Source organism: Pezoporus flaviventris, unplaced genomic scaffold, assembly GCF_033815535.1.
Source record: "Pezoporus flaviventris isolate CSIRO_AGI_PZ_B2104156 unplaced genomic scaffold, CSIRO_AGI_Pfla_v1 ptg000035l, whole genome shotgun sequence".
Lineage (NCBI taxonomy): Eukaryota > Metazoa > Chordata > Aves > Psittaciformes > Psittacidae > Pezoporus > Pezoporus flaviventris.
The window spans coordinates 6,648,741-6,670,903 of record NW_026892583.1 but is presented as its reverse complement, the minus strand read 5'-3'; the positions used below and the strand labels follow the sequence as shown (position 1 = coordinate 6,670,903).

The following is a 22,163-nucleotide window of genomic DNA, read 5'->3' as shown; positions in this document are numbered from 1 at the left end:
GGCAGGGACACCTCACACGAAGCCATGTAACCCAAGACTCCATCCAACCTGGCCTTGAACACTGCCAGGGATGGAGCATTCACGGCTTCCTTGGGCAACCCATTCCAGTGCCTTACCACCCTCACAGTAAAGAACTTCTTTCTTATATCTAACTTGAACTTCCTCTGTTTAAGTCTGAACCCATTACTCCTTGTAATGTAGAGTGTAGAACTTCCTTATATCTAACCTGAACTTCCTTTGTTAAAGTTTGAACCCAACCTATCTGGAATATATTAGCAGGGTTTAGATACTAAAATATTTCAAAGATTTTAATTTATGTTAAGTCTTCAAATTTTTGTATACCTTTTTAGTAATGTTTTTGAAGAAAAGGGACTTTTTTCCCTGAAGCCCCATTTTTGTCATCAGTCAATACCCCTGTAGAAAAGTGTGGATATATGTGGGTAGTGGTATACAAGAAAAGCAAAGCTTTATTATTAGAATATGTCCTTTAAAGTCAGGAAAATAACTTGATCTTGAATTTTAATCTTAAAAAGCAAAACATGATGGAGGTGCTTGTGCATTCTGAAACACTTCAGATCTTGCTTTGTGTCATTCACTGCTATTATATAGTTGAGAAAATGTATATGAGCAGCTTTGTTGTGTGGCTGTGTAGTAATCAAGTAGTAATGTGGAGGGGGTATTAATATTCATATGCAGGTTATTTCTTGAGATTAATGAAATCTGTCAGACATTTTATTTTGGAGTTGCAGTAACTTCTTCCAGTTTTAAATCTGTTCTCTCCTAAACTGAATTAACCTGCTTAGACCAGAGGGTGTGTCCTTATGATTTTACAACAGTTTATGTTAAACTAAATTAGTTCAAAATTTCATCTTTAGGTAGACCACCATATCCTTTTGTGTGAATAAACCCTGAATTGCACATAGCCAAACCCACTGTTTTTAGAACAGTGCAGTGTCTTAGCAGAACAGTGTATAGTGGACACTTGTATCCGTGTCCAAGAAGTGAAGTCTATAAAGTTGCAACAGGTAACTGGAGCATTGCCAGGATCCTGTTTGCATCCCTATATATTTAGCACTCTACTGAAGTGCTTTTATTTTATTATGGTGTTGAGCAGTGCTGTGGCTTTGCCATCCTTGTCTGCTTTCATGTTTACTCATATTTCTTGGTAATTTTTGTGGCTTTTGTTAGTGCAGGAGTAAACTGTGATTGTGAAGGTATCTGTCATCTTTTCTCAAGTCTGCATAAAGTACACAACTGCTGGTTGCTGTAATTCGGCTGTAATCACAGAATTTTTAGGGTTGGAAGGGGACTTCTGGAGATTATCTCATCCAACCTCTCTGCCAAGGCAGGGCCACCTAAAGCAGGTTACACAGGAACGTGTCCAGGTGGGTTTTGAATGTCTCCGGAGAGGGAGACTCCAGCCTCCCTGGGCAGCCTGTTGCAGTGCTTTGACACCCTCAATGTAAAGAAGTTCTTCCTCATGTTGAGGTGAAACTTTTTGCATTTATTTTATGGGCTATTTTATATTTTTTTATATATATCCTATTTATATTTTACTATTTTATATAAATATATATAAAGTATATGGTAATACTGTTACAGTGCTGTGAGAGGTATGTGCCTCCAGGAGAACATATCAACAAGTGTATGTTCCTGATAGCATGGAGCTGTTTTAAGTGGCTTCTAGGTCCCAGAGCAGCAGAGAAGCTGGGGATAAATAGGTTGGTTTTGGTGTATAAGGGAAAGCATTTGGAAGATGCCGAGTGAGTGCTAAATACAGGTAGAATCACCTCAAGTTTAGTACGCGCATTCATTGCAGAATTAGACTACGTATACACTGGATCTTAAAATGCATGACAATTGGAAAATTCGTAGTTGTAATACAAGTTTGAGTTCACAGGACTTAATACAACACAAAAACCTATCACTTTGTTTGTTTCCCTTGTTTTTTTTTGTTTGGTTTGAGATTTTTTCCCCAAACATAGCTATGCCAAAATAATGAATGACTTCTTTATCAATTTCTATAGTAGCTGCCATTTTTGAAGTGCAGTCTAATGCTAAGAAATTTGATAGGTACTCTGTTCCTTTGAGGGTTGGAGAACAAAGCATAGACATTAAGGATCAAACAAGGAAACAATCAAAGTCTTTCCTTTGTTTCTCTAGAAACAAAATTAAAAGGATCTATCAAATAATCAGAACTTAAAAAAAAAAATAACATTTCAGAGTCTCACAAAATACTGCAAGTAACTCTGCAAATAGGATGATTTTGCTATTTTTCCAGGGATAATACGTGTTTTGCGTGTTTGTAATAAGTGATAGTAAATTCCTGTTTCCCCTTGTGTTGACATGTTAATTGTACATTGCTATCTACCTAATGCATGTTTGGCCAAAATATTTGGAACATGACGTGTTTAGATTGCATGCCTCAGACTTGGGAATTACTGCTAGAATTTCTGGCTACTTTGTTTTGCCTGTTGGACCTTCTTAGTAGTATTGTGCTAATTTTGTAGCATATTTAAGATAGAGTCTCCCATTGGTAGGCAGTTTGCTAGAGGTAAAGAGAGGCTTTCATGATTTCACTTCGTATGTTAAGTATTCTGCAGTTAAGGAGCTTCTGCATGTTTATTCTTTTTAATGTCTTTTATGGTCGCTCAAGTGGAGAGACAATATCAGAATAAAAGTTTTCTGGGATCTCTTCTCCTACTAATCTTTTTACCTGGAAACCACTGTTCTATGAATTAAAGCAAAGCAGCCTTTTGCATTTAGTATTGATGTTGAGTGGCACTTGCTTGAAATCATGATGTCTCCAGCATTCTACTTTTAAAATCCTGATTCTCCCAGCTGTTTTGACAAGCAACTGGTGTTGCCATCCCATGCTTGACAGGTTTGTCATGCACAAGCTAAGCTTTTTTACTGCTCCTTTTAACTGGAATGGTGGACTAGGTGTAGGTTTTAGTTTGTTCTGCTGGCAGTGTCTAGTCTTTCATAATTTGTTATTTAATATTTATAAATATTAATATTCCTTCTCACAGTTTACAGTAATATTTCTATCTAAAAATATAGTCTTGAAATTCATGCGGTCATTTTGCATTGAAAGATCAGTGTGTCAATCAATGTGGCTAAAGAAGAGCTGCTTTTTATAGTATCGCTGAATGCAAACTTAATGTGAAAAGAGTTCAGAATTCAAACAGGACTGTGCTTAGAATGTAAATCAAAAAGGAAGTAGTCACTACTGAATTAATGTACATAATAAATCTGTTGCAATAATAAATTCTGTCATAGTGGTGGGAAATATAATTTGATGCTTGATCTGTAGGTGAAAAGTGAATTGTGAGTAACTTTTTTCTCTTTTCCTTATATAATTCCTTAGCTCTCATTCCTTTTGTTATTTGCAGTATTCACAAATAAATGTGTTTTGTGAATGACAAAATTGGATATATCAATGACATGTTTTTCTCTTTTTATAGCACTGTTTATTTGTAGGCAAATACAGCTCTTTCTTCCTCTGACCTTTTCTGACGTGATGCTTATTTAAAGGGTTTGGAAAAAGCCTACAAACTGTCCTTTTAGGTGTAGGAGAAACCTGCATGTTTGGCTGGATTTGACTGTTGGGAAGAGCTCTGTGTGCTTACACATGGGAAGAAATATTAGTAGTCTGATCCCACAGAGGAGGAGAGGAGGACAGGTTTTCATGCAAGATAAGAGGTTGTCTCCTAATTATTCTTCCTCAAGTGGTATTGTGGGATACTTCTGTAGCCATATTCTTCTGAAGAGCCATTAAAGATTACACATGAGTGCTTTTGTTATACAGAACAAATCAAATGTCTTGGACAAAATGGTGACTGTTTCTGCTCTTTTGACAAAACTGCTTATGCTTGAGCAACACAGCTTTGCAACTCCTTCTGGTTCCCTTCATCTCCCTTTCTCATACAGTTCAAGAATTATTGTCGTCTTAAAAAAGGAGAATGTGATGGGAATGGGTAATTAAAGGGGGAAAAGAGATGGGGCTGGGGAAGATTAGAGATACAAAATATGAAAGAAGAGCGAGGAGGCAATGCGTGTCTGACTCACTTCAGTAGTGTCACCTTTGCCTGCTCTTTTCAATACCGGTGAATGCCCACTGATGTGGTGTGGCTGTTGCTCTTTCCACAGGAAAGGTGGTGGTGTGCAGCTGCTGTGATTACTGCCCTAGTTTGTTCTAGTCATTGTGGCGGTTTTGTTTCTGGGCCATGCCTATGTCCATACGATCCATGCGATGGCATGGCTGTTTCTTCAGTTAACTTATGAAAAGTGAGAAAATAAAAAAAAAAAATCAAAAAAGCTTTGCTAAGGTTGCTAATAGAAATATTTTAAAGTTGAGAAATTTCAAAATTCAAATTTGAGATGAAACCTTGATTTATTCCAAATGCATGTGGAGGTGATTTTTTTTTTTTTCCTACTCAGTAATTTTCAGTTTGCAGCCCCAAAATATTTCCCAGTGAAATAGTGTCAATCGGAGTGTATTCAGGCCTGCATCCTTTGGGCTTTCCTCTCTTAGTTACAGTCTGTGGGCCCCAGTGAGTAGGGTGTGAGTGCTGGGAGGCTGTGGGGAGCTGACTAATAGTAGTATTTTAGTTGCACGATAATGTTTTCATCTCAGTTGCATGATCTCATGACCTCTGCCTCTTTCAGTACACTATTCCAAATCTATTCTTGAGTGGAATCGAATCTGGAAAATTACTTTTCTGTAGGTCTTACTTGTAGAAGAAACTGGAAGAATAGTAGGATGGTTAGAACTTCAGTGTTGATGGTACAGTATTTTATTTCCTCTTCACCATGATTTGGAGAAAACTCCAGGAACAGAGTCGCCAACAAAGTTTCAAGTTGACAGGTATTCTTTATTACGGCGCTGGGAGGCAGGGGAGGATAGCTCCTCCTAACGTGTATCACTGTATTGCTACGCAGGCCATCCTTGTATAGTCACTGGGTGCACACACGTATTCATGAGGCTACACATGAATTACATTATTTTCCAGAAAGCTTCCCACATGCATACAAAAATGGGGTGGTGGTCTTTGAGAGTCGCTTACTTTTCCCAGCAATCTTCATAACTTCTGGCAGTCTTTGAAGCATCAGCTTAATTAACATTACAGACATAGCAATCATCTTGTCCTTCTACTCATCAGTTAGTTTAACTGCACCCATCCTGGACATTTGCTAGTCAGGATAGTCCCCAGTAGATGTTTACACCAGCTTAATGGGTTCATCAACGATACAAACACAGCAATTATCCTCTCCTTCTACTTATCAACCAGTATGTTCAGTTGATATGTTCAGTTAAAAAACCCTGACAATTTGTTAATTCATGTTTTTTTACATCTATAGCAACTGAGCACTTGACAGGTGTGTACTGCAGGTAAAGGAGTGAGCAGAAGGAAGGTGGGACTACTCAAAAGTGTTAATCCAAGTAGTCATACCTGAATTTCAGTATGTGGGCACAAGGGGAGCAAGCTAGCATTGGACAGGCAATCTTAATTTAGAGGTGTGCTTTATTTGGCAGCTTCTGTACTTTTGATAGTTTTGTGTGTAAGTTTATACAGTTGAATATAGTATCTTAAACAGATTTTTATGCAAGGAATAAATTACTTCTAGGAGACACAGAGGGTATAGGATGGGTCTGAAGTTTAGCCTGATGCAGCTTTTAGAAATAAGAAAAATAATATTCTTGTTTCTCTTGTGAATATAATGGATGTTTTCTGGGTAATGCAGGGCTTGAGGATATAACCTAGTGTGTTTACCAGAAAGCAGCCAGACTGCTTCAGAGTTTTCTCTCTTCACTTTTTTCCTCTTGTTCTCTGCTTCCTGTCTTTCCTTCTTTGGACAACGTTTAAATAGAATTAAAAGCTTTGCACAGGAATGCTTGAAATGCTTGTGAGTTAGACTGTGTGAGAACCCCTTCTACACTTCTGGCAGATTTTCAGGAAATCTTAGCCCTGTATTTCTTGACGCTATGGTGTGCTGTGTTCCAACAATGCAGAAGCTAAACTTGCACTGTCTCTTGGGAACATGACTTGAAAAGTTAGAAGAGCTACAGACTGGGACACTCTTGTGCTTTGAAAAGAGAGCGGGGTCACATCTTGCATCCCCTCTTTGAACAAATACCGCAACCAAAATGGAAGGGTAACTTGCTAAAGGTACAGTGCAGTATAGGAAAGTTAAACCAAAAACTGAAAACAAGTTACAGGAGGAAACATGTTTAAGAAAGATCATTGAATTACGGGTTTAATTATGCTAGGAATAATTTACTTCCACTCATCTTAAATCATATTTATAAAAAAATAGATGCATGTAATCAAGGAATTCACTTTTCAGTTACAAGTTACCATTTATTGTCTTTCTGAGAACTCACAGCTAACTGTGGTATTTTTCTTTAAGTGTTGTTATGCAAGTATTTGATAAATTTGAATTCAATTTTCACTTGTTTTTTACAATTTGGTGTCCTTCTGCCCCGGTTAAGTGTAATTGTTAAAAAAATGGTTGCTATGTAGTTTGAAAGTTCTAATTACTGAATTAAAATGGCAGCCTGCTTTGTTTTCCTTTTGCTCCTTACCACCGTGAATATGTGAAAATTAATATATGCCTATGTATTTGAGTGCATATATGTATACAGAATGCATAGGTATTACACGCATGTGTATTGTGAAGTTTTCATGACCAATATGGTGATCACAGTGGTGCTTACTGATCAAGTAATAAATTATGGTTCTTGATCTAGAATTTTTGTTAGAATTGGACTTTAAATAAGTGGTTCCCTTCACTTCATGGATGAATCTTCATTTTCAGTTACTTAAGGATGGGTTGAATGCTTTGCAATTCAAGAAAGCTGATTAGACTGGTCAACCTGCCCTTATAAAATGGGGATAATCTAGGATGATTTGAGGACAAATTTGCTCTCCTGTTTGACCGCATTATTCAGGGCTTCTCTTTTCCATCATGAATTTTCTTCCATAACTTTTGAGTTCATAGATCACCATGATAAATGAAGTAATGGACTACCTAAGGGTAATGCTAAGGAAGATTGATGGCCAAAATATCAGTAGATACTTTGTTCTGCAAAAATATTTTTTTTCTGGCATAAATCGATGTTGTGTATAAATGGACATTGTATTTAGGAGGCTCTGTGTCTGATTTGCAATGGTGAAAAACAAAAGGTATTTCAAAATAATGGGAATAATGTGAAAGAAAGACTATTCAGATTTGAAGGACAGAAATAGAACAATTGGAGAGGACTGCTCAGAGTAGTTGCAAATAAGATCAGGGACTTAATTTAAGAAAAGTAAGAACCTCAAGTCGAAACACAGGTACTTTCATTAATTGTTTTATAAACATGAAATTTCATTTCAGTGTAGTTCCGCAAGGACATTAAGCTTATATAATCAGTTGAGCTTCTATTCAGTCAGTGACTATTGAACCCTGATGACCAGTTTCAACAAAACTTTACTGAAGGGTAACAGTTTCAGAGAGCATTTTTACTGAGCATTTAGCCTTAGCAGGTTAAGGAGTTGAATCCCAAACTTCTTTCTCAGCTAAGACAGGGAAACCTATTGCTGCTGCTGTTTTCATTTGTCAGCAGCTGAACAGACCTCAAGACTTGTGTATTGGCCGGTTGGCAAAGCATGTAGTTGAAAATTAATTAGTGCATGGGTTGCTCTACAGTAGCAGAGCACTTGCTAACTCTTGCCTCGGAGTGTTTTAGAAGAATACTTCAAGGGAACAGAGGTTACTGTGGTGGGTATTGAAAAGAAAATAGCAGAGAAATTCTTGAGAAACTGTGTTTTTCTGGGTTTTATTACTTGCAGAACTGACTTCTGATGTGGTAGAGAAATTTGGGTTCACAGAAGAAGTGCTTAATCTTACTTTCCTTATGTTTGTTTATTCATTTATATTTCTCCATCGGTGTACTTTTCTTGCAGTGGTGTGATGAAAGATTCAACTTCCAAGCTATGTTTTTACAGTGCTTGGCAAAACATGTGCCAAATATTTACTCAGCTGAAATGGACCCCTTGCTGGAGAAACAAGAAGAAATGGTCCAGGCAGCAATATTATACCCCTTGGAATGTTATTTGTTTGGGGAAGACCCAGACATATTTCTGGAGAAACTACAACAGAGTGGAACTTCCCAGCTCTGTGGGAAGGTGTTCAAAGGAGGGGAGGCAACATACTCTTGCAGGTAAGAATGAAGGTATGTTATCATGAATGTTCCTATGTGAGATAATCCAGCAAAGTGGCTTAATAAAATCAGTTGTGCTGCACGCTAGTCATTGCTTGTGCTATGGTATGTCTTTGCTTAACTGGCAGTGGCGTTTGCTTCACATTTCAAGCCTTGTTAGAGTGAGGAAAATTATGTATGAAAAGCAGGCTCTTACAGAGAAATAGGGAAGGAAGTGGAAAGTGTACTAAAGGTACTGAAATTGGTTTAAAGTACTGGATAAGGTATGAGCATGGGGTTTTCACCTTCTTTCACATCCTGGACTGTATTAAAGATGGCAGCACATTGACTTGATATGATTAATTTTATTAATTAAATTAATGCAACTATATTAATACGAATAGTAGGAAAAAATATTAAAAAAGCCAGAGGTCTTTCTGGTAGGCATAGTTTGCAACTGTGCTGGCATATTTTATTGTAGTTTTCAGTACAATTCAAAAGCCTAGAGAATTTCATCAGAAATACCCCAAAAATATTATTTAGGAAAAAAAGAATATTATGGCCAGAAAAACTCTTGTAAACTTTATGAATTGCACTGTAACATTTTAATCAATTTCATACTCTTCAAGTTGTTCTAGATTTAAGTTAATGTTGCTTATGAAAGGAGAATGGTCTTTGAAGAAGTTCTTAGTGTTTGCTAGAAAATGTATAGTGCATGTGGCATTGGATTCTGCAAAGGAAAAGAGTGGTCAAGGCAGTTTAGTACTGCTTTAATGGGAATAATTCTGTTCCTACCTCTGCTGAGTTCTTATATGATAGCAGGCAAAAAGATAAAGCTGTGTATCTCGGAGGTGGTCTCTCTTTTTTTTGAGCTTCTGTCTTGCAAAAATGTGGTAGTATTTATACAAAATACGATACTACTGCAACTGAAGCTAAATATACATTTGGTTTAGGCTTCTGAAATGCTAAAATAAATGCTCTGAAATGTTAAAATCTGTCTTGAATCAGGCTTTCAAATGCAGCAAACACTTCTGGTTTTCTCTTAACTCACCTTATGGTAGATTTATGGTAATAAATGAATGTTAGAGAAGTACTAAATTATATTGTAACTATTATTATCTAAAGGTTTGAAAGGAAAGGAATTCGGTAATCAGAAATACCATACTATTTTAGATGTATTGTGAATGAGGTTTGAATTAGATGTTGAACAATGTTGTAAAACACAAAACTTGCTATGCTGTCATTAAACATGTTATGCATAGAATGAAACAGCCTCTAAAGGAAAAAAGTGACCATGTTTTAGGGAATAAGGGCAGCATAAAAAAGCGTATGTAAATATATATATAAACATAGAAAAAACAGAACTAGGTTGCCCATGAATGTAATTCTGAATTTTCAGGTATTATTTGAGTGCATGACTGAAACCGTTGATACCTGATTTCAAAATATATATTCTTTGGGTTATTTTGAAAAGGAATTCCCCTTTGATTTTAACTTCTAACTTTTTAAAGTTAGAAACATAGCTTTGTAGAAGTGCAGTAAAAGTTTCATTAGCAGACTGGCTGCAATTGTGGGAAACTGATAAAGATTACTTCAAAGTCATCATGGCTTTTAATAACTGTTTATTCTTAGAAAAAGCAGGAATATAGAATCATAGAATAGTTAGGGTTGGAAAGGACCTTAAGATCATCTAGTTCCACCACCCCTGCCATGGGCAGGTACACCTTGCACTAAACCATGTCACCCAAGGCTTCATCCAACCTGGCATTGAACACCACCAGGGATGGAGCATTCTCAGCCTCCCTGGGCAACCCATTCCAGTGCCTCACCACCCTAACAGGAAAGAATTTCCTCCTTATATCCAGTCTAAACTTCGCCTGTTTAAGTTTTAACCCGTTACCCCTTGTCCTGTCACTACAGTCCCTAATGAAGAGTCCCTCCCCAGGATTCCTATAGGCCCCCTTCAGATACTGGAAGGCTGCTATGAGGTCTCCACGCAGCCTTCTCTTCTCCAGGCTGAACAGCCCCAACTTTCTCAGCCTATCTTCATATGTTAGCAACAAGTTTTGAAAGTGGAAGTCAAACATGTTTCTGATGGAATCTGATATTACATGTTGGAGTACATGGTTCAAGTGTAGCAAGATTGGCTTTCATCTTTCTGTGATGTGGAGTAGCCAAATGTTTTTATAATTTGAATCTGTTGTTAATCTCAGAGCAGCATTTTCTTCTGTGCATGGAAATTCCATGTGTTTGTTTTAGAACATTTTCCAGTTACCATTTTTGTTGCAGAGACTGTGCAGTTGATCCGACTTGTGTACTCTGTATGGACTGTTTCCAGAACAGCATTCACAAGAACCACCGGTACAAGGTAGAAAAATACTGTATTAAGAAATTGTACTTGTAGCTTCAGCAAAAAAAATTTTTTTTTTTTTTTTTGCAATGATAAGCTGCATATAAACTGTTAGTAATTTTTATATTAAAAAATCTGGGATTTACTACTTATTTTTTTCTTTCATGTTTCTAACTGTGTAAACTTCTTTTAAGAAACTTTCTAATTCAAGAACCAGAGGGTAAGAGAGCGTTTCTGAATACATACATTGTTATTCTCTTTGGCAATATCACAGAAGTGTGTGTCAGAGCAAGAAGTTGTGACCGATAATAACAGTCCTGTCCTGACCTGAGTCCCAGTCAGTGCTGTTTGGAAATTCAGAATGGGTGTGTGTATACAAGGGCCTTAACTTAAGCATTTACGTCACTGATGCAGTGTCTGCATTTCCACTCTGTTCCTCCATTTAGATTTGCATGAACCACTTTGTGTTTAGTGTGGACTATGGTAAAGTTAAAACAAATGTTAAGTGGTATTTTTTTTGTTTTGTTTTATTGATGGAGTTGTTCTAGGACAGATCGTATCTTTCTGATATCTTTTTGATCCTCTTTAAGTCTGTTATCTCTGGGAGCTTCCCATGCTTTAATTAAAAAAGGATAATTTAAATAGTTCTTAGCTAACTCACTGCCTAAAGTGTCATCTACTGTTTCCTTCCCAGCCCCCATTTTTTGCTTGCCCTCTTCTTTGAGAACTCTAATTTCAACAGCCTTGGAAGCAGAAATGGAAAACAATATATGAAGTGTGTGTACAGAAACATTATATATTCAATTTAATTGCCGTTCGTGGCCAAAAAGCAGGCTAGCCTTTTTTGCAGTTATTCCTTCTGTTCATTGACATGACATCCACTGAAGAGATTTATCTTGTATTATGAATTGATCATAAATCCCTTTTAAGTAGGTATGTTTCAGTGAGAGTTTGGAAGAAGTTCCTAGCAATCTCAGAATTAACTGGGGCTAAAATACTGTATTCTGCTCCTGTTTACAAGCCTTTGCATACTGATTTGAAAATGTGTTGTAGATATTTATTCAAAGACTTACAAACCTACTTAGATAATGCAAATATAATTTCTGTTTACAGATGCATGCACACAATTTATGGAGAGGCAAGATGAAAACCAGGGAAAATAGGCAATAACAATTAGAGAGCAGTTTGGCATCACAGCTGGGCTGAGAAGCTGTTGTCCTTTCCCTGTTTTTCAGTAACTTCAGGCAAAATATCAGCCATGGAAATAGTCAGATGGTAGCAGGTTTGCATTTCTGTTTTAAAGATGCAGTGTAAAGAATACAGATTATACTCTTTAGAGGTTCATAGAATAATTTGGGTTGGAAGGGACCTAAAGAGGTCACATAGTCCAACCACTTGCTCAAACCGTGTCTAATTAGATCAGGTTATTTTAAAATGTTTCAAGAAAATAACAATGTTGAATGTCTTTTTATTGGATCACATAGTGTTTTTATAATTTTTTCAGGATTGGGAATTCAGAGTAAGATAAGGAATTATTTTTGCCACAATGATGGGTCAGAATTTGTACTTTTCTGGAAGTGTAATGCCAAGTTTAAGTGGCAAGAAGTTATTTAGATGCTGATTATATATTTTATTTTTTTTTGCTAGAAGTGGAGGTACTACAAAATGTTTAATATATGCATCCTTGTTTAGATTATTTTCAGAAAAAAGCATTAAGTACTTTTGCTATAATTTTGCTAATAAAAGCAGAAATTATTATTTTGCATTCATGAAGCAGTTATTAGTCATAGGCTATTTCACCTACTTTTTAGTTAAATTTGGTTTAGATTTACATACCTTTTTGCAGTGGCAACTGTATGTCCTCCTTTTTTTTCTGCTAAAAAGTTTGTGTCTCCCCTTTTCCCTATAAGTCTTTCTATCTGAAAAGTCCATTTGCTATGTAGTGCCTCTTGTATTTTTTTAAGTATACTTGTGTTTGGCTTAAATAATGTCCATTTATATTTTTCTCTTGTTTCTTATGTGAGTATTTTGTGACTTCAGTACATGCTTCTTACAGATGCATAGCTCCACTGGAGGTGGATTTTGTGACTGTGGGGATACAGAGGCATGGAAGGCTGGACCGCTGTGTACTAAACATGAGCCAGGAGCATCAGGTTCTGCAAAAGAGGTAAGAATATTGTTTAAAGACAGTAAATATTATTAATACTGCCTTCTTCAAAAAACCTGCTTATTCCTGTATACGAGAGTATGTATATTCAATAATTCATGTGGCAGATCCAGTTGAGTTAAATCAGGATTTCCTTGGTTGAGGTGTGTGTTCAATATAAATTGAATATCCTTTGTCTCCAAACAAAAGGCTAAACCAATAGAACAGTTCCATCTACCTATCTGGTGCATTTCTGTCTTTGATTCGGAATTAAAATTAGTCTCTTGCTTTTTTCTTTGCTGTGTGTATTACTCGGTTCTTATTTACAAGTATTTGGTTTTCCAGTTGTTAGTTGTTATTATATTTAGATATAATAATTGATTTTGATAATATTTTCTGGTTTCCATATTACTGTGTTATTGAATGACGTTTTTTTGTTAGTTGCTTCTGGTATGTGATCTGTCCCTACAACTAAAACAAGTCCCTATGCTTAAAACTAAACACTAACCTCTTATGCTATGACGTCTCATGCTTATTATACCTCATAAAGCAGCATACTAATGAGAAATATGCCATTTATAAGTAGTTCTCAGAATGCGGGCAGATTGGCTGCTTCAGGTACATTTATTTTTTTTTAAGAGTCCTACTTCCTGAAATAATCAGGACAGAAAGCCTCTTAGGATTTGTCATTGCAAATAGGCCCGTAATTCCACCCACGTTTGTTGCAAAAGTAGTGTTCTATTTGATCTGGTGAAAAATCAAATGGGAAAGGAATAAAGAGCACTGGTCTTACAGAAAAATGAGACAAAGCTTTCCTTCACGTGTTCATCCTTCAAAAAACCATGAATCTTAATGGATTTCAGGGATAAAAATAGCTGAAGCTCCAAGAATGGTCATCTGATTACCAGCTGGAGATTGTCACTGTAATGTTCACCTACTTCAGCACAGTCTATTCTGCTGAGCTGTGCTTATCCCCGAGTACTGAGCTATCTGGTATGTGTGGCTGATACCTACATATTACTCATGAAAACTTGTAATCAAAAGAGGCAGATTGTTTTTTCAATGTTAGAATACCCCAAGATAGCTACCCCAAGATGGTTAATTTTACTTCTGTCACCATTACTACATAAGTGTTTAATACTTCTTTTCAGCATGTTGTAGAGGTGTTTCAAGAATAAGAACCTAGCACAGTTCCTCTTTGGGAAGTATTCATTTTTGTCCTTGCATTCTGAAGGTAAATAGGATTTTTTGCAATGCTAGATTCCTGGGACTGTTTATACAGGATGTGCAGGAGGATAGAGAATTCTTGTGTCTACCAGCTTCAAAGCCACACTTAGATACTGTGGAAAATTTATGCTATAAGGTACTTGATATCGGATTTCTGGCTGATCAATGAAACCTCCTTATGTCATGAAGAGAATTTAGTAACGGTCTTAAGACAAAACTCGTGTCTCAGTTGAGAACTAAATGTTCTTCCACAGATACCTGGATGAACATGGACCTATGAGGCACATAAAGAACTTTACCAAAGAGATTCTAAACAAAATAGATGGGTCTCCCTGCTTTAAAGTTTAGGTCTTTGTACAGGATCTTTGAGCAGTTGCTTCAGCACATTACTTTTGAGAATAACAGTAGGTTTTGCTTCCAACAGCTCTGACCAGAGTCCTTAAAATGGTTTATGAAATGTTCACTTCCCACTGGGGAACCTGTTTCACTGCGAAGTATAGATTTTGATCTCATAATCTGGTATTTGCACCTGTGACAGCATATTCTGCTTTTTATATCCCTTTCCTTTAGAACAGCTGTGTCATAAAAAATAAAATAATCAAACCCCAAGTATTAGGAAAAAACACCAAAACCTGTATCAATTATACCAAAAGACTGTTTCACTCTTGTTAAATTCACTGTCCAAGTCTTGTGGGCTTTTTTCAAAACCGTATTTAAACAAAGCTTGAGAGGAAACTGTAGGCATTCAGAGTCCACAGTATTCTGTTTTCTGTTTGGATGAGGATAAGGTGCTCAGAATATTCTTCAGGCCATTTGTATCTAATGGAGATAAGGTTAAAGGATAGACCATTATCAATAATGACAGCAGCTAACACAGTATCTCTTAAACTTTACTGTGAACTATAATCATACATGTGATGATAGGGAAACAAGGAACCTCCCATGCTGCTTTGAATAATATTTCTCTTCTAATCTCTGATAAAGTCTTTGGTTGGTCTGCAGTGAGTTAGTTTGACCACTGCTTCTGTCATGGAGTTGTGCAAGTCCAAAGCTACGTTATAACTGCTGTCACATAAACTGGAACATACTCCTACAATGAATGTTACCTGAGAGTCATGAATGCTAGAAAACATATAATCAGACAATTATTCGGATTTGAAGAAGAGTTACTATTATAGTAGTTTTTTGTTGCCAGTATATATAGTTATTATGCAGTCAGCTCCTGTAGACTCTCTAGTAAAGAGCAGAAGTACAACCACTAGAATAACGAAATGCATCAGTACATTAATATATGCTATACGTAACTATTTAACAGATTGCATTGCTTGACCATCTTCCTTTTTAATAAAAGACTTGTCTGTCAGATGTTTTTCATGATGAAGAGGCTCATGGATGTTTGGATTGCCTCACACTTTATTCTCTGTTTTGAGAATCAAGGACATCCATAATGTAAGAATTTTCTCAGTATATAGTGCTGATTCAAGGGAATAAGTTGCAAAGTGCATTTGAACAAACATCTTGCCTATTTCTTTTCCACCACTTTTTCTGGTAGTGTAAGAGTTTATCACATGCTTGTCAAACAAAAGCATTCTTTTCTGGATGATCCTGACCAGTATTCCTTTAATTACTCTAAATGAAGAGGCTATATCATGTTAGGGTGTTTATAAGCTTTCTCTGAACAGGTAGGAGCAAATAAGAAGAGGGATATGTGTACATTATGTTTGCTATGCAGAATATGGTAAAATTTGCTTAGGAACTCGCTGCTATTTTTAAAAGGTAGATTAAAGTGATCTACAGAGCAACCTCTCTTTAAAAATGAGTCGTTAGTAGAGGATGAGTTTCAATCTACAACATTAAAGATAAGCACCCACTTTTTCAGCATTTCTGAGATAATAACAAGTAAGTATTAGTAAAATACAGGATCCTTACAAACATCCTAAGTAAACCTTAGTTAAAAAGCAAAAAGAATTTTACTATGAGGAGATTTACAATTTCCAAAATGTGTTGGTATATATGTAATATGGGGCTCAGAAAAGCAATCCTTCATTTTTAGAATCTGCACTCCAGGCCTTTAGGAGTCATCCATTCCCTAATTGATCCCAAATTAGTATCTTCACTAAGCCAGAAATACAAAAACCTTTTTGCCCAAATGTATCCTTAAAAACAGGTAACTTACTGAATTTGTGTCTGAGATGGGATAAAAATACTGCCACATTTGTTTAAAGAAAATAAAAATAAAGAATTGGTTGTTAGTTATTTTTGAACTTTGATATCTAAGCTACTTTGTTCATTCCTCCACTGTTTTGTTTTTTGAAGCTTTACCTGAAGCTTAAATAATTACACATTTTTGGGCATGGTTCTCAGGCGATTTTATTTTTACCCTTGCAATTTAAATTAGATGTATTTTAATGTCATTTTACTGTGACTTCTGTTAATGTGGATAGTGTTGGAGGCCACATTGCATCATTTAACTTCTTGCTACTTGTATGAGTAATTCCCAGTTTTAATAGTTTATAAATCCTTTGATGTTGTTTCCTTTGATTTCTTCTACAGACTGAAAGAGAGCAGCATGTCTTACTGCAAGGCTCTTGTTTGGAGTATCTATGCACAGCTCTCTTTTCCTCCAGCTCTATCATATTTGGTTATTATATGTTAATACTTAAAAACCCAAACTATAAGGAAATACTGGAAAAAAAAATCAGTACATTTTCAACTTAGTTCAATTTGATTATTCGTAGCACTGTTGCTTTTTTTTTCATTCTGCTTCAAACTTTAAGGTGATGATAGCTTTGCCAGTCTGGGAAAATAGTAATTACCCCAGACATTTACATTCTTTAATACCAAGATCTACCACAAGCTTATCCAAAATTATGTATGTACACACAGTGATATTTAGGGACTGTGATTTCATTGGCAGACATTTTAGATTGTATGTTTGAATCCAGATTATTCTTCTAATGCTTATGAGGTCACATTGTTCAGAGCTTTGGAAGCAATTGGTCATACCATGCATTTTTATTTCTTTTCCACTATGTTTTTAGCAGTTCTGTCATGGACACAATATGATTTTATTTGGTGCTGCCTTTTTTTTTTTTTTAAATAGTTTTCTTCATAAATGGATAAATGTGACTATAGTTGATTCTCCCCCCCCCCAAAAAAAAAACAAAAACAACCCAACAATCAACATGATTCTTAGCTATATTAAACACATTGCCCTTTCTGTTCTTTTGTATTTAATGTATGCCAGATTGTGCATTGCAGAGGTGAGTGTTCTTAGTACTTTGGGACTAAAAGTCACATGTGAAAACTTTATTCTTGGAAAGAATCTTTGTTTCTCATCTTGTCGTGCTCTGGCAAGCACACACATATTGAGATTTTGTAGACAGTTTGGATGATCCTAAAATCATAGGAATCTTTGCGTAAATACTCTAGAAAATGTAAGCCTGTGTTTCTGTGTTCTATTTGTATATGAAATTATTGGATTTGGTTGCATTAACAATAATATTATATGCCATTTATATGTGCACATGCTGAAGGGAAGGTGGTACATGGAAAGGGTCATCAGGGCCTTTGGATTAAAACTTTCTTTTAACAAAATGTTGCAATGTATCTATGTCTTGTACCTGAATATTGATTGCTTCATTCTGAAATGAAAATTTGATAATTTCTTTGCTTATAACCTTATTTTCTCTCCTGCTCAAATGCTTATGGAAAAGATTAATAATGTTATATGATGTAGACAATTCACTTAATGAGCTTTATCTGGGTGGATGGAAAATATGTCCATTCACAGGGATATTTTGAATGGTTTTTAGGTCTATGGTGGGATCTCTGAAAAGATCAGAGTTTGGTTTTCTTGGAGATTAGATTTTCTTGGATGTTCAAGGAGTGTCAAAATGTTTGATGTAATACCTGCACAGAAGAGCAAAAAATACAGAGGAAGAATTTTGGTCTGGACAACAAACTTTCAATATCTTCAGGTGTACAGGAAGCTGTTAACCAGTTTTCTTAAGTTTAAAAAAAAGTTGAAGTTTCCTTTTGCATTTAATGACACCTCACCTGGTCTATTCCTAGATAAAAACTGGATGTGTCAAACAAAAAAAAATAGGAAAAAAAGGTAGGTAGAACTGTTGGAATACTAATGACAGCCCTTGGGATGAAATAATTTTCAAGACAAGAAATTAGGTGAAATAAATTCACTTGAAAATCATGAGAAGACAAATTTCTTGAAACAAATACAGTAATAAGGTGTTCTGACAACTTTTTTTTTCATTTCTAGAATTTCTTTCCGTAAGTATATCTCTTCTTTTACAGAATTCTGAATGTCAGTTGAATGAAGAAATTATGGAGAACTCTAGGAGGGTATTTCCCTCTGTGATAAAATACATTGTAGATATGCTTATATGGGAAGAAGAGAAGGAACTGCCCCCGGAGCTCACAACTAGGTAGGAGTTGGGTGGTCCTAAAAGTTTCCTTTTAAGGCATTAGAAACCTTGGTAATAATTTTGCCTGTGTTATTGTTACATATATGCAAGCATATTATTGCCCAAATCCCTTTAAACAGCATTTCTGTAGCATTTTTGACCTATGGTTAAATAGAGAAAAGCTTTTGATACTTCATGGGAAAAGTAAAGTAGTGTGTGACTGTGCTCTCTAAGTCGCTGAGGGGAGCTGCTCTGAAGTGGGCCTGATCTGCATCAGAGTGGCAAGTCTTGGTGCAGAAGTAGGGTTTCCCGATACAGGGAAATGCCAGGGCAGTAGAGAGACCTGCCAGTAGCTGGCAGGTCTTGTTAGAGATGCTGATGAGGCCTGGGCATTGCCATAGCAACCACAACCACCCCATGCCTATAAAAAGCAGCTTAGGGAGTGCTAGTGATCAGAATGTGGTGGGTCAGCCAGGGCATGGTGTGGAGTTCGTGTGGCAGGGCGTGCAGGAAGGGTGTACTCACCATACCAGCTCAAGACGTGAGTTCAGTTGGTGGTCATCACTCTCAGAAGGAGTTTATCTATGGTATCCACCTGGCAGAAAGCTATATCCCCTGCACTCACCAGAATGGATGTGGCAGCCCAGACAGGGCTCCCACACACAGCCATCCAGGTCTCAGGCAGCATAGAGTGCTAGAGCCTTTCACTGGTAACAGATGGCAGTACTGAGAACAGCTGTTTGAGGTGTTACCAGGTGGATGATCTGCTCAGCCTGGTGGCAGAGCCACAAGAGGAAGTAGGAAGGTTAAGAAGCATCAGGAAGTTTGTGAAAGAGACAGGTGGCACCATGCTCTGCCTTCCCTGAGAAAAAAACCTCAAGATCCTGTATCCTCCCCCTGCCAGGCTGAAGGCAGTAGATTAAAAGGAAGGAGGAAATGGAGGCAAGTCTACATTTGTGGTGGCAGATGAACACTCTACTTGCCCACCTTGCCTCCTAGATGCCTCTCTACAATAGGACCTCTGGATGTGGAAGGACAGTCAATGATGTGGATGGCAGTGCATCTACGCCAGAGGTATTGCCAAGGTCAGAAAGGCCTGCCCCTCATATCATGACTACCTCAACAAGGAAGGAAAGATGGGTTATAGTTACAGGTGACTTCCTTCCAAAGAGAACAGATTAAAATCTCTTGTATTTGATGCATGGTTTCTGTGTCTTTTTCTGACATAGGAGAGGGGGAGTGCCCTTAACATGAAAAATATTCTTAGCTTTCTTCCATTTTTTTGTATTTGACATTTCTCTCAAGCTGTCAAGTGAGCTGTTGCTTGTATTGGATAGGACACTATTTACAATTTTATTTTTATTTGTATGATAATCTGTTGGTTTTTTTCCAGTAGAGAGAAAGTAGACAGCTACTACTGTGTGCTATTCAATGATGAACATCATTCTTATGATCATGTCATCTATAGCCTGCAAAGGGCACTTGGCTGCGAACGCAGTGAAGCCCAGTTGCATACTACTGCCATAGATAAAGAGGTTAGTGCATTTTGGATATGGGAGACAATCACTCTTTAATCATGAAGAAGCGCTACTATAGTCTCTTGGTTGTAGAACTTTGTTGTTGGGATGCTGGAGCTTGAGGTGAGAGAAATGTTGCAGAGTGACTCAATCAGCACTTGCTTCAAGAAAGTTTTTAAGCTGTTATTTTTTTTTCTCTGGGACAGAACTCCAGTTTCTTGAGAAAGGGAAAAGCTGATTTATCTGAAGTTGCTCTGTTCATGTTTGGCATAATTTTTGTGCCCTTTTTTTTTTTCATGACTGAGGTTAATATTTTATTTGTCTGAAAAATACACAATTCAGCAATATGCATATTCAGTTACATTTCATTAGAAATGTACCTAAGATTTTGCAAGAGTTAGTTCTTATTTTGGCTCAGACTTAGTTTCAAAATCTTAAAACTTCAAATTAAGCAAATGAAACCAGGAAGAATCCTTCAAGGAATATGGGTGAAGCTGACAATTTTACTACTTTATTTTCCACAATAATGTCTCATGTAAAGACCTTACACCAGTAATGTAATTATATTTTCTACTAGGGAGGAAAGCATGATCAGTGTTTGAATCATCTTAACTGCAACCATGTTTTTTTCACTTCATGAAAGTACAAAACTTAATGTGTTTTTCTATAGTTGTGTATGTATTTGTTGTGTGTATATATATATAAATTAATATTAGAATCCCTTTTTAATCTGTAAAAACTGTGTTTTCATTTTTGTTTCTTTTTGTTCAGTAATGAAAGTGTAGTTTTATTTAGTTAGCAGTGTCAGAACTTAAAGTAACTTTTCAATGTTTCATTATGAAGGTTCCTTTTGATTGAAACCTGAATTTCAGATCCAGAGTTGACCAGACTTTTCATTTTACTAAGCATCTTCAACAGTGCATAACTAGGTTATATTGGTTTAATTATAATAGTTACACTACATAAAGCTACTTTCTCTCTTGTGTGAAATTCTGCTGTGTGGAGAGCTTGTTTAGGAAACCATGCCTCCTGTTTCCTTTGAGGGGAGTTTGAAGTCTAAGTTGGACCTGTTCTGGGCTTTACTGGAAGAGCTATCAAACTCACATTTATACCCTGATATTTCATACATAGAAGAAATAATAGGAAAGACTGTGGAAAAGCAATTCAGGATGAATGTATTTTGTGCTAGGAAGAAAGTTGATGTGGTTTGTATTTAAAGTATTTTGCAGAATCCCCTCTCATCTGTTTTAATATATACATGAATTTTCCTTAACTGATAATATTGATAACTAGACTTTACTTTTTTGTTCTGTTGTTAATTTAAAATATCTTTTTTTTTTTTTCCCTAAAGATAATTGTTAATTCTGATTTGCTTCTGGATGTCTAAAAGCACCATGAGTGATGTTGGTCCCTGTTTCTCTTTTGACATATAAAACGTAGAAAGGACCAGGCTTGTGATATTTTGCTTTTGTTTTATTTTGGTCTTATGCTCAATATTTCCTTTAAACAGGGTCGCAGGGCTGTTAAGGCAGGACATTATGCCTCTTGTCAGGAAGCAAAACAAAAAATCAAGGTAACTTCTTAAAATATTTTTCCTCCGTATTTGGTATAGTGAGATATCTTCAGAAATAAAGTGTCAAACTGATTTCTTGCTTGGGTGAGGTAATGGGTGGTGAAGACAAACATAAAGATTCATGTTATCTTTATTTTATATCTGCTAATATTTACCTGACTCCTAGAGGCATTCTGAAAACATTTCTCAGCGACCACTTCATGTGGAGGTTCTGCATGCTGATGTTACGGCTCACCAGAAGTTTGCCTTACGCCTGGGTTCTTGGCTGAACAAACTCATGAGCTACTCAAGTAAGTATAGCTGATTTTTGTTACAATAATGCCTTGCTGTTATTTGCATGACTTACTGTCTCAAAAATATCTTTAGCAGTGTTATATATGATATTCTCTTATTAAAATACTTTCATATTCCTCCTAAGTAAATTAAACAGTAATATGAGTGGTTATACTCATCAGTGTGGTTATGAATAGCAGTACTTTTCTGCTCCTTCTTGCTAAAATAGACGTCTTTCCCTGCTTGAGCTCTGTCTGTTCTTCTAGAAGTTTTATTATCCTTAGTTTCAGCATCACATGCCCTATTTCAGTGACTTCTTTGTTTTCCTTAATGCTAGTGGAAAGCTGCAGAACATATCCATCAGTGAAGCATATATCCTCTGCCTGAATTAATTTCTGCTTAATGTTTGATAGCAGTGATTAATCAACAGTGTCAGTAAACCAAGAAAACAAAAGCCTTAATTTG

The 22,163-nt window shown here is 36.4% G+C and overlaps 1 protein-coding gene across 2 annotated transcripts in view; it reads left to right on the top strand.

Moving 5' to 3' along the window:
* UBR1 (ubiquitin protein ligase E3 component n-recognin 1) overlaps positions 1-22,163 on the top strand; it is a 66,750-nt gene that overhangs the window by 3,265 nt on the left and 41,322 nt on the right. Inside the window, exons 2-8 of one of the 2 annotated variants that reach the window (XM_061462409.1) lie at positions 7,953-8,209; positions 10,478-10,556; positions 12,595-12,705; positions 18,226-18,356; positions 19,732-19,870; positions 21,363-21,425; positions 21,592-21,715. In XM_061462409.1, the coding sequence (XP_061318393.1) occupies positions 7,953-8,209; positions 10,478-10,556; positions 12,595-12,705; positions 18,226-18,356; positions 19,732-19,870; positions 21,363-21,425; positions 21,592-21,715 (904 nt within the window). Of the gene's footprint in view, positions 1-7,952; positions 8,210-10,477; positions 10,557-12,594; positions 12,706-18,225; positions 18,357-19,728; positions 19,871-21,362; positions 21,426-21,591; positions 21,716-22,163 lie in introns of both variants that reach the window. The other variant, XM_061462408.1, reaches the window with a different exon arrangement.